Source organism: Hyla sarda, chromosome 13 (genome assembly GCF_029499605.1).
Source record: "Hyla sarda isolate aHylSar1 chromosome 13, aHylSar1.hap1, whole genome shotgun sequence".
NCBI classification, from domain to species: Eukaryota; Metazoa; Chordata; class Amphibia; order Anura; family Hylidae; genus Hyla; species Hyla sarda.
In genome coordinates, this window is record NC_079201.1 from 36,258,195 (window position 1) to 36,271,279 (window position 13,085).

The 13,085-nt window shown below is 42.8% G+C and overlaps 1 protein-coding gene across 1 annotated transcript in view; it reads left to right on the forward strand.

The window, feature by feature from the left end:
- The window catches only part of ARMC7 (armadillo repeat containing 7), a 47,238-nt gene that overhangs the window by 27,323 nt on the left and 6,830 nt on the right, over positions 1-13,085 (forward strand). Inside the window, exon 2 of the mRNA XM_056550305.1 lies at positions 3,995-4,138. Within this exon, the coding sequence (XP_056406280.1) occupies positions 3,995-4,138 (144 nt within the window). The remainder of the gene's footprint in view (positions 1-3,994; positions 4,139-13,085) is intronic.

A 13,085-nucleotide genomic window follows, 5' to 3' on the forward strand; every position in this document is an offset into this window, starting at 1 on the left:
ACCCTCTCCAGCTTTACTATATCTTTCTTGTACACTGGTGCCCAGTACTGTACACAGTATTCTATGCCCCTATTGATTCACCCCATGATTTTATTTGCCTTGGCAGCAGCTGCCCGACACTGGTCACTACAGCTAAATTTACTGTTAACTAAGACTCCTAAGTCCTTTTCCATGTTTCACAGTGTAGGAGGTATGCTGGTAGTTGTAGTTTTTTAACTTGTCTGGGATGCAGTCACTGCTGTAAATTTCCCATGATGCTGTGCAATATAGACTACAAACCACAACGTCACCATTCCAGTATACAGACCGCTTTACAATGGCCCACAATAGGTAATCCATACCTATAGTGACATCATCACCTTCCATCTGACGTAGAGACGTCACCAGTGATTGCTCATATGGGAAGATAAGGGGACACTATTGACTGATCATTTAAGGTTGCGCTGTAGGAGAGCATCCTAACTCTTAATTTTGCAGTAAAAATATTGGGCATAAGTCACAATATGACTACACATTGTCACAATCAAAAACCCTGTAACATATATCAATGTTTCTTAACCTATGGCTCTCCAGCTGTTGCAAAACTGCTGTTGAAAACCTGCAGCTCCCATGAGCAAAAGGCTGTTAGGGAATCAGAAGACAACAAGCATCCCCCTAAATGTAAAAATACACATACATGGGATAATACAAAACCTGTTAAAAGAAAATGAGGAAAAAATCTTAGTGTGATAACAAAATTGAAGAGACAATCTCTCTCCGATTACATATATGAAAAAATGCCAGTTGGTAGTTTCCGGGGGATGGGATGCAACATCCCACCTAATATACCTTTTATTATTTCATGGGCACTTTAAAATATGCTTGCAGACATGAAGTCTGGGTAAGGGGCTCAGCATCAAGAAAAAAGTAGAACTCTGCAGCACACAAAGTCAGGTAATAAATAAGGTGCAACTTTATTGCATGACCAGTGTACAAGCCGGCTTCTTACATGACTTACAGTGCGCTCAACCGATGTTCCGCCTCGGCCGGTGATAGGCTGACTGCTCTCCGACATTCCCGTCCCCAGGAAGAAGATGAGGCCGGTACTGAAGGTGAGTTAAAGTTTATTTTGTTTGTCTTTTGCAGCCCGGGCATAGGGATACAGCGTACAGTACAGAGTTCCAGCGCCGGCAGCCCGCAACAAACAGGAGGACGAGGAGGGCGGCGCTTGCGGGTGACATGTGATTAGTTCCCCGATGGGGACAGTGCAGTGCTGGGCTGATAATTAATTGGGGGGGGGGGGGAGGAGAACAGCGCTCGTGGGTCACATATGATTAGTTCCCCGATGTGGGGACAGCGCAGCGCTGGGTTGATAATTCATTCATTTCCCGAGGGGGAGGGGCCCAACCGGTATTGTGGTATGGGAAAAATTCAGGACAAAAATTTCGGTATTCGGTATGAACCGGTATACCGCCCAGCACTAACAAGTACTCATGCAAATGCCCAGTATTGATCCCGATACCCATACCGGTATTGGGACATCCATACTAACTACCTACCTACATACCTGGCTACCTAGCTAGCTATCTACTTACATACTTGACTACCTAGTTAGCTACCTAACTACCTGCCTTTTACTGTGTGGGACACAAAGGGGGCATTATAACAGTTCGGGGCCTATAGATGGGGATAGTGTGTAGAGGAGGGGAGGTCATTTGTAAAATGTGATGTCTTATATGCTTGACCTGCAAATGCTGATGAGATGAGTTTTGGGTGGAAGAAGTCGACTTGGTGGTCTGATCCGGACAGAGAAAAAAAGGAGAGGTTGCCGCTGATAAGAAAATGTCAGTTGTGAATCCCTAGATGTAACTGTAATCACTTACATAGCTTGTATCTACTTTTTATATGGTCCTGTATAGTGCTGGGTGATATGACCAAAAAATGAGTATCACAGTATTTTTCTAAAGTATCACGGTATTTCACGGTATATATATTTTTTTTTACATTGAGACTTGCATTGAGTTGCCGTAGCAGAACTTAATGGGCTTTTGGAACTAAATGATCTGAACACTGGGGCAGTGGAGTACCCTTTTAAATAGATGTAACAAACAACCCTACAGCCTCCAGCTGTTGCAAAACTGCTGGGAGTTGTAGTTTTGCAACAGCTGGAGGGCCTTAACAGCTGGAGGGCCTACTGTAGGTATAGTATATTATACAGACCCCTGTCCATCCCAGAACCCTGACTCACCTTCCCAGTTGCTGCAGGGACCTTCCGGGGAGGGTGGTCCGGGCCATCCATCCTTCCTGTAGTGTCCGGCGGCATTCCGGGTGGAGGGTGAACCGGTCCGGGCTGTCCTTCTCCGGGGGTCATCTTCTCCACTCCGGGCAGGCTCCGGCCTAGTAACTCTGCATAGACGCCGCTGCGCAGTGACGCCCGTGCGCAGCGACACACCTGACGTCACGGACGTAGCGGCGTCTATGCAGCGTACTAGGCCGGAGCCTGCCCGGAGTGGAGAAGAGGATCCCCGGAGAAGGACAGCCCGGACCGGTTCACCCTCCACCCGGAATGCCGCCGGACACTACAGGAAGGATGGATGGCCCGGACCACCCCCATTACGGGCAAGTTTAATTTTTTTTATTGACTCGGAGGGTGGGGGAGGGGCCCGACTGGTATAGCGGTATGGGCAAAAATCCATACCGTGGGAGAAAAAAAAACGGTATACCGCCCAGCACTAGTCCTGTATATAATCACTTATTCTGTGCACAGCAGGAATCTACCTCTATATGGTGATCGCATGTGGGAATATAATTTTATTTTTATTTTTTTTTGTATAGTGGATTTTTCCCATTACAATATAGTGGTAATGGTTGTGGTGGTCATCGTGTGCCGGTAATACTTGTCCCTTACTGGCAATACACAAAACTAGCACTGTGCATGTATTTCATTTTGTAGGAAGGTGATGGACAGTTTTTTTTTTTTTGTACTGGTAATATTAATACTAGTGGGCTCAGATTTAGTCAGCAACAGTATTATGGTAATATGTATGCTGATAATGTTCCTCCTTGTATATTGGTCAGTAACAGTATTATGGTAATTTATATATGGTGAGAATATTCCTCCTTGTATATTGATATTATTGGTAACATTGGTCAGTATACAGGATTTGTCTGTAATTGGTCAGTAATAGTATGATGGTGATATTTATGGTGATAATATTCCTTCTTTGTATATTGGTAATATTTACCCGGATTTGATCTGTAACAGTATATGTATGGTAATGATATTCCTCTTTGTATATTGCTATGGTTTCAGTATACAGAATTTGGTCAGGAACAATATGCTGGCAATAATGTATGGGGATATTCGCTCCTTGTATATTATTTTGTAACTGTGGGGCTATCTTTTAGGGGTACAATGTTAACATTGCATATAATGTCTTACTTTTCTTTTGATGATTTTTTCTTTTTAAAACTAGCTGGGAGATCTTGGCATGTACAGACTACCGAAGTATGCGGAGGGTGATAGTATGGTTGCAGCAGTGTCTCTCTTATTACCCTAAGGCATTGTTTATATGCTGAGATCTGAAGGTCATAGGAGTGTGATTGCTGAAACCACATTGTACAGTCGGCCCCGTTAGTAGTGAGTATATTTAGGCAGGAGACTGTGTGCAGTTAGGAGGTGTGGCTTGGGCTACGGCTCTAGCCCTTTTGGTCTTTTGGAGATCTAGCAACGCTCTTAGCGGCAACACTGTAAATGGGACACTGGAACCAGACTGAGACTGCTAAGATTAGTAAATTAGAAGGTTGTGTTTTCTCTTTAACTCCCAGAAAACCTCTTTAGGTATCACTGACATCCAAGCAGCAGATTGGGTGGAAGTATGTGCTGGACACATGCACGTTGTAATGTAATGGCAGGGTTAGATGTATGGAGGCACCAGCAAAGGGAGAGAAGAGTATATCCTACCATTTCCATCTGCACTAAACCGATTACAAATACACTTTTTTTTTTCTTTAGATCCAAAAGAACAGGTCCTGGCAAATCTTGCCAACTTTTCCTATGACCCTAAGAACATTCTGTATCTTCGACAGTTGCAGATTCCAGATTTGTTTTTGGATATGTTGACTGAAGATAATGAAACTTTGGTGGAGTTTGGAATAGGTATGTATGCAAGAATAACTTCACATTCTGTGATTCTACACAATCAGGATAATACAACTTAGACACGGGGGGGGGATTTATCAAAACCTGTGCAAAGGAAGAGTTGACCAGTTGCCCCCAGCAACCATTCAGATTGCTTTTCTTTTTCATAGGTCTTTTTAAAATGAAAGCAGTAATCTGGTTGCTATGGGCAACTGGGCGACTTTTTCTCTTCACAGGTTTTGATACATTTCCTCTATGGAGCTATGCAGTAAATGATACTAAGAATTCTTTTGCAATTTTTGTTTGTTTGTTTTTTACCTCACCTTCTAATAATCATAATTTTTTTAACTTTTCACCTACAGACCAATATGAGGGCTTTTTTTATTAGGGATGTTACTATTACTTGCAATCTTCAGATTGCATACACTGTACAATGGTGCTCCATAGAACAGCATTGCTCAGTGTTATCAACACTCCATTGCTTCAGGCTGCTGAGGTTTTCTGGAGCATTGGTGCACCGATCGGACTGCAAGGAAGGGGGTAACTGCCCTCTCGCTGGCCTTTCAGATGATCGGGACCCACTATTTCACCACAGGTGTCCCAATTAGGCCGACTGAGCTTTAGGGATTAGTGTTTTTTTAAATGTTTTTTTTTACATTTTAGTACATTTTAGTTGCCTCGATCAAAAGAGTTAATGCTAGGCATCACCCTGCTGATAGCTGCCGGGGCCATCCTGCTATGATGCGCACTCAGCCCCTGCGTCCTTCAAATAGTAAAGACAGAAAAACACACACTGCTCCCTAAATGGAATCAGTTAAAAAAATAATAAAACTGCCTTGACAAAAATGATTTCTGTAACTCTCAGAGACTTCTGTACTTGTCTCAAGGTATCTGGAGCAACTGCTCCTGCTGTCTCAAGTTTGAAGAGTACCTTCACCAGACTGCATATTTCAGCTCCTTACATAGTTACATAGCTCCCTTAAGGAGAATGGACGTACATGTACGTCCTGATGCGGTGGTACTTACATCCTGTACATGACACGAGCACCGGACCGGTGCTCACATCATGCAGGGCAGGTCCCGGCTGCTATCAGCAGCCAGGAACCCACCGGTGATGGCGGACATCAGCGATCAGGCTGAGGTCAGTCATTATCCCCTTCCCTCTCGGGCCATTTTTCATTTTTGCAGTTATGTTTTTCTCTCCTCACTTCTAAATATCACTTTCGAAACACTTACAATTTTCCACCTACAGACCCATATGAGGGCTTGTTTTTTGCGCCACCAATTTTACTTTGCAATATCATTAATCATTTCACCACAAAATCTACAGTAAAACCAGAGAAAAAAATATTTGGGCGGCAAAATTGAAAAAGAAATGCCGTTTTGTAAATTTTGGGGGCTTCTGATTCTACACAGTGCACTTTTCAGTACAAATTACACCTTATCTCTATTCTGTAGGTCCATACGGTTCCAAGGATACCTAACTTTTTTTTTATTTTTATTTAGGTTCTATTTTAGTACTTCTAAAATTGTACACTTCTGACCCCTATAACGTTTTTATTTTTCCATATATAGGGATGTATGAGGGCTCATTTTTTGCGCCATGATCTGAAATTTTTACTGGGACCATTTTTATTTTGATGACACCTTTTGATCGCGTCTTAGGAAAATAGGAATTTCTGGACTTTGGATTTTTTTTTACACTTTCACCTTTGACCATGCGGTTTAATTAACATGATATTTTATTAGTTCGGACATTTACGCACATGGCAATACCACACATGTTACGTTTGGTTTTGCATAGCACTGTTTAGTATATTCAATCTAATGATTGCTGTAAATACAGTGGTCCCTCAACATACGATGGTAATCCGTTCCAAATGAACCATCGTTTGTTGAAACCATCGTATGTTGAGGGATCCGTGCAATGGAAAGAATAGGAAGTTATACTCACCTGTCCCCGCCACTCCGGACCGTCACCACTCGTCACCGCTGCCCTGGATGTCGTCCTCCATCGCTGTCACCGCTTCCCCCGGGTGTCCCCGATGCTCCGGACGTCTCTGCTTCCCCGAGATCCTCGCCCTCCGTCGCCGCCATCACGTCACTACGCACGCTGCGCCTATTGGATGATGGGACAGAGTGCGGCAATGTGATGACGACGTAGACCGCCGGCGATGCAGGGGATCCCGAAGAGGACGCTCCGGAGCCCCGAGGATAGGTGAGTGTCACGATCACACCCTATTGGTCCTGCCAAGACGCTAGAGAGAGTGTGATGGTGCAAGGGTTAAGGCCACCAGACCTCTGAGTATCCACTACTAGTCCCAGCAAGTCACCAAATTAACCCTTAGATAAACGTGTTTCCACCAGAGCTGCCTTCAGAAAAGTGAGCTCATATATTTAGAGATCAAAGACCAGAGCTGATTAATTAAACATTTAATCTGATAAAAGGTATCACAGTGCTACATATATATATATATATATATATATATATATATATATATATATACATATAAAAGAGTTTAGCAAGACAAGTTCAGAAAACAAAAAGATGAAGTTCTTACAGGATGGTCTTGTCAGCTTGTGGCACAGCCTTGAACACCCTACTTTGAGTCTAGCATTGTTTTAAATATCATATCTGCTTTCTTGGGAGGGAGACTCCATTCCCCCCTCCCGTCTGATCCCACCAGGGGGTCTTCTCTCTTCCTGGCCCCCTTATCTGTGTGATTATATGATGGGACCAGAGTGCCCCTTACATCCTGCTGCTTCAAAAAAGCCTTTGACTTCAAAGGAGATGTAAACATACAGCCAGAGCCCCAATAAAATGCAATACACAAAAGGATACACCGTCTGAATGACCTTTTACCCATGTCTTGGATAATACATCACACACAGTTATAATTTATAATACACATATAGGATTTAAATAATCAGGCCTTGGGCCTGACAGTGAGTAATCATCACCACAGCACACGGGGCACCGTAAACGGCTATCCGGCGGCAGCTGAAGCAGTCTGCGCTGCCGGATAGCCGTTTATGTGATGGCCCCGACATACAAAAGCATTGTATGTTGATGCTGCCTTCAACATGCGATGGCCTCTGAGAGGCTATCGCATGTTGAAATTATTGTATGTCGAGGCCATCGTCACTGTAGTCCCCTATGAGGACTATAAAAGTGTGAAAGAAAAAACATATTCGGTATTGCCATGTGCGTAAATGTCCACGAACTATCAAAATAGAATGTTAAATGTCCTGTATGGTGAACAGCGTAAACATAAAAAATTGCTGCTTTTTATTTACATTTTATTAAAAAAAAAAAAGTTATAAAAAGCTATTATAAAGTTAAATATAGGCAAAAGTGGTATCTATAAAAACTACAGATCACGACGCAAAAAATGAACCCTCATACCGCCCCAAATAAGGAAAAAGTTATAGTGGTGGTCAAAATAGGGCAATTTTGAACATACTAATTTTGCTTAAAAAGTTTGAGATTTTTTTTAAAGCAGTACAATAATAGAAAATCATGTAACAATCATTTTAATCATACTGACCCACAGAATAAAGAAAACTTGACATTTTTACCGTAAAGTGTACAGCATGAAAACGAAACCTTCCGAAATGTGTTAAATTGTGTTTTTTTTTTTTTTTTATTTCCCCACACAAATAATAATTTTTTTGGTTGCGCCATACATTTTATGGTAAAATGAGTGATATCATTGCAAATTACCATTGGTCATGCAAAAACAAGCCCTTATATTGGTCTGTGGATAAATATAAAAATTATGATTTTTAGAAGGCGAGAAGGAAAAAACTAAAATGCATAAATAAAATTGAACAGGAGAGGTTTGCTATGGGGATTTGATTGTACTCTGGACAGTTCCTGACATGGACAGAGGTGTCAGCAGAGAGCACCTTGGTCAGACAGAAAAGAACAACTCAACTTACTCTGTAGTATTCAGCAGTTGATAAGTACTGGAAGGATTAAGATTTTTTCATAGTCATTTACAAATCTGTTCAACTTTCTGGAACCAGTTGATTTAAAAAAAAAAATTCCACTGAAGTACCCCTTTAAGGTTATAATGGCAAGAGTCCTTCAAGTTCAACCTATACAATAAAAATAAAAATGTTATAGAAGTCAAAATAGGGCATTTTTAGGCATATTCATTTTCTTTAAAAGTTAAAGGGAAACTGGCAGCTTTGATATGCCCGCCTATATATCGGAGCAGAGGGGATAAAGGCAGTGATGCTGGGTATGCCTGGTTCCGACACCAATGCGCAAAGCAGGCCATTTACATATTAGCAACGGAGGCTAATACAGCATGGATCTCCGGAACGACAACACCTATCTGGGTAAATGACACATCATTTTTATCTGGTTTCCCTGCACTATACCCCGTGTATTGGGTACCTGTACGCCCTATGCCCGGTCCCGGTGTTTAAAACGGGGTCACACCGGGCTGGTCCCAGCTGCTAACGATAGCCGGGACCCTGGGCTAATAGCGTGCATCACCGATCGTTGTGCCGTGCGCTATTAACCCTTTAGACACGGCGATCAAAGTTGATCGCCACATCTAAAATGGAAGTAAACGCTTCCTGGCAGCTCAGTCGGGCTGATAAGGACTATCGCGATAAAATCGCTATGTTCCGATCCGTTAGGACGCGAGCGGAGACCCCCTTACCTTGCTCCGTTGCGTCCGATCGGCATTAGACTGCTCCAAGCCTGAGCTACAGGCTTGTGCAATCAAGCCCCTAGAACGCTTATCCATGCAAAGCTATGGCTTTGCAGGGATCAGGGTAAAAGATCAGTGTGTGCAGTGTTATAGCCCCCTATTGGAGCTATAACACTGCAAAAAAAAAGCTAATTTAACCCCTTCCCTAATAAAAGTTTGAATCATGCCCCTTTTCCCATTAAAAAAAAAAAAACTGTGTAAATAAACATGTGGTATCGCCGCGTGCGGAAATGTCCGAACTATTAAAAAAATCGGTAATTAAAACTATATGGATCAAAAAACTATATGGATCAAAAAGTCCGATCAATACAAAAAGGGAACCGATAAAAACTTCAGAGCACGGCGCAAAAATGAGCCCTCATACCGGCCCGTATGCGGAAAAAGAAAAAAATTATAGGAGTTAGAAGATGAGAATTTTTAATGTATAAATTTTTCTGCATGTAGTTATGATTTTTTTTTCCGAAGTATGACAAAATCAAACCTATATAAGTAGGGCATCATTTTAATCGTATGGACCTACAGTGTAAAGATAAGGTGTAATTTTTACCGAAAAATGCACTGCGTAGAAACGGAAGCCCCCAAAATTTACAAAATTACTTTTTTTCTTCCGTTTCGCCGTGGATATTTTGGTACAATGACTAATGTCACTGCAAAGTAGAATTGGTGGTGCAAAAAATAAGTCATCATATGGAATTTTATGTGCAAAATTGAAAGCGTTATGATTTTTTGAAGGTGATGAGGAAAAAATTTAAATGCAAAAACTGAAAAACCCTGCCTCAACTTGGCTTCAACATACAATAGTTTCAACATACAATGGTCTTTTCTGGACCATTGTAACTTGAAATCAGACTCAACATACAATGCTACGGACAGTCCAGATCTATGAAACGTGTCAATGGCTGTAAGAACCAACCAATTAGAATGGGCATTCACTGATAAAAACACCTGTATTACTGAAGCGTATGCACTGACTGGCTGTCTACTAGCACCTCCCTAAAGTATAGGGAGGTATTAAATGTTCTGTACTACCCTTAACCTATGCCACAGTTAGCTGCTCCTTTGGACACCAAGTAAGGGCAGCTTCAGTTTACTATTTTAGGACGTTGTGTGTACTGTACAGGACCCTGAAGAAGCTCCTGTCCTCTACATAGTGATTTACAGCTTTCAGTATCTCTTTCTTTTATATCTAAGGACTTGCTTTATCTGTATTAGTTATCTACTTATTTTTCTTTAACCCCTTAAGGACCAAGCGTTTTTCAGTTTTTTTGCACTTAAGTTTTTTCCTCCTTACTTTTTAAAATCATAACCCTTTAAATTTTGCACCTAAAAATCCACATTCTACTTTGTAATGACATCAGTCATTTTACCCAAAAATCTACGGCGAAACGGAAAAAAAATCATTGGGCAACTAAATTGAAGAAAAAACACCATTTTGTAAATTTTGGAGGCTTCCGTTTCTACGTCATACATTTTTCGGTAAAAATGACTGTCAGGATTCGGCAGGCCGGAGGTGGATCCTCTGTGTCAGAGAGGGATTGGCATGGACCGTACCGGTGGACCGGTTCTAAGTTGCTACTGGTATTCACCAGAGCCCGCCGCAAAGCGGGATGGTCTTGCTGCGGCGGTAGCAACCAGGTCGTGTCCACCGATAACGGCTCAACCTCACTGACTGCTGAGAGTGGCGTGGGACAGAAGGACTAGACAGAGGCGAGGTCAGACGTAGCAGAAGGTCAGGGCAGGCGGCAAGGTTCGTAGTCAAGGGCAACGGCAGAAGGTCTGGTAACACTGGTAAGGGCAAACACAGAAACGCTTTCACTAGGCACTGAGGCAACAAGATCCGGCAAGGACAGGAAGGGGAAGTGGGTTTAAATAGGCATGGAGCAGATGGGAGCTAATTACACTGATTGGGCCAGGCACCAATTAGTGGTGCACTGGCCCTTTAAATCTTAGAGAGCCGGAGCGCGCGCGCCCTAGAGAGCGGAGCCGTGCGCGCCAGGACGTGACAGCCGGGGAACGGGTATGCGAATCGCATCCCCGCAGTGACAGTGCAGCGCTCCCGTTCAGCGGGTCTGACCGGGGCGCTGCAGAGAGGAGAACGCCGCGAGCGCTCCGGGGAGGAGCAGGGACCCGGAGCGCTGGGCGTAACAATGACACTTTATCTTTATTCTGTAGGTCCATACGGTTAAAATTATGCCCTACTTATATAGGTTATATTTTGTTATACTTTTGGAAAAAATCATAACTATGTGCACGAAAATTAATACATTTAAAATTGTCCTCTTCTGACCCCCTATAACTTTTTTTTATTTTTCCGTGTACTAGGCGTTATGAGGGCTCATTTTTTGCGCCATCATCTGAATTTTTAATCGATACCATTTTTGTTTTGATTGGACTCTTTGATCGCTTTTTATTCCTTCATTTTATGGTATAAAAAGTGACCAAAAATACGCTATTTTGGACTTTGGAATTTTTTTGGCGCTCATGCCATTGACCGTGCGGCTTAATTTATGATATATTTTTATAGTTCGGACATTTACGCATGCGGTGATACCACATGTTTATTTTTACTATGTTTATATCTTTTTTATATGGAATTTGGGAAAAGGGGGGTGATTTAAACTTTTAATAATGAAGGGGTTAATGTGTGTGTTTTTAAACTTTTTTTATTTTTTTATTTTTTTTTACACTTTTAGTCCCCTTAGGGGACTTTTAGGAGGAATCATTTGATTCCTCATACAGATTAGGGGTTGAGCACCTCCTGCCATTTCAGACCATGTCAATGTAGTTGTTTAATGCCTTCTCTTTCCACCACACCTCCTTGCCTTGGCTGATGGAAGTACAGAGCTTGGCTCCCCGCACTAAGCTGTATATGCAAATCATTCACGGTGGGGAGGGAAGATGGCATGCTGCAGACCTGCACCGCTTTGTTGACACATGAGCTTTTCGCATGATGTAGAGTATGCAACAGGTAGATGCACTTTTTAGAAGTGTGCCTCCAGCTGTTGCATAACTACAACTCCCGGCATGCACAGACAGCCAAAGTCCATGCTGGAAGTAGTAGTTATGCAACAGCTGGAGGTCCACAGTTTGGAGATCACAGTGCAGTGGTCTCTATCTGTAGCCCTCCAGAAGTTGCAAAACTGCAAATCCCAGCATGCCGAAACAGCTGTCTGTTGTAGTTGCGATCCCTCCAGCTGTTGCATAACTAGATCTCCCAGCATGCCCTTCGGCGATCAGTACATGCTGGGAGTTGGTTTTGCAACAGCTGGAGGCACACTGGTTGGAAAATACTGAGTTAGGTAACAGAACCTAACTGAAGGTTTTCCAACCAGTGTGCCTCCAGCTGTTGCAAAACTACAACTCCCAGCATGCACGGTCTGTCAGAACATGCTGGGAGTTGTAGTTTTGAAACAGCTGGAGGTTTGCCCCCCCCCCCCTCCCCCCCCCCAATGTGAACGTACAGGGTACATTCACACGGACAGGTTTACAGTAAGTTTCCTGCTTCAAGTATGAGCTTTTTGCCGCAGCGCAAATTTCTAGCGGGAAGCTCACTGTAAACCTGCGCCCGTGTGAATGTACCCTAAAAACACTACACTACACTACACTAACACATAATGAAGGGTAAAACACTACATATACACCACCTTACACTGTCCCCCCAATAAAAATTAAAAATGTATTGTACGGCAGTGTTCCCAAAACGGAGCCTCCAGCTGTTGCAAAGCAACAACTCCCAGCATTTCCGGACAGCCACTGACTGTCCATGGATGCTGGGAGTTTAGCAACAGCTGGAGACACCCTGTTTGGGAATCACTGGCGTAGAATACCCCTATGTCCACCCCTATGCAATCCCTAATTTAGTCCTCAAATGCGTATGGCGCTCTCTCACTTCAGAGCCCTGTCGTATTTCAAGGAAACTGTTTAGGGCCACATATGGGTATCTCCGTAATTGGGAGAAATTGCGTTACAAATTTTGGGGGGCTTTTTCTCCTTTTACCCCTTATGAAAAGGAAAAGTTGGGGGCTACACCAGCCTGTCAGTGTAAAAAAAAAATTCAAATTTTACACTAACAAGCTGGTGTTGTCCTTTTACTTTTTATTTTCACAAGTGTTAAAAATAGTGGAAAAATAGACCCCCAAAATTTGTACTGCAATTTCTCCTGAGTACGGAAATACCCCATATGTGGGCGTAAAATGCTCTGCGGGCGCATAAAAAGGCTCAAGAGTGAGAGCGCACTA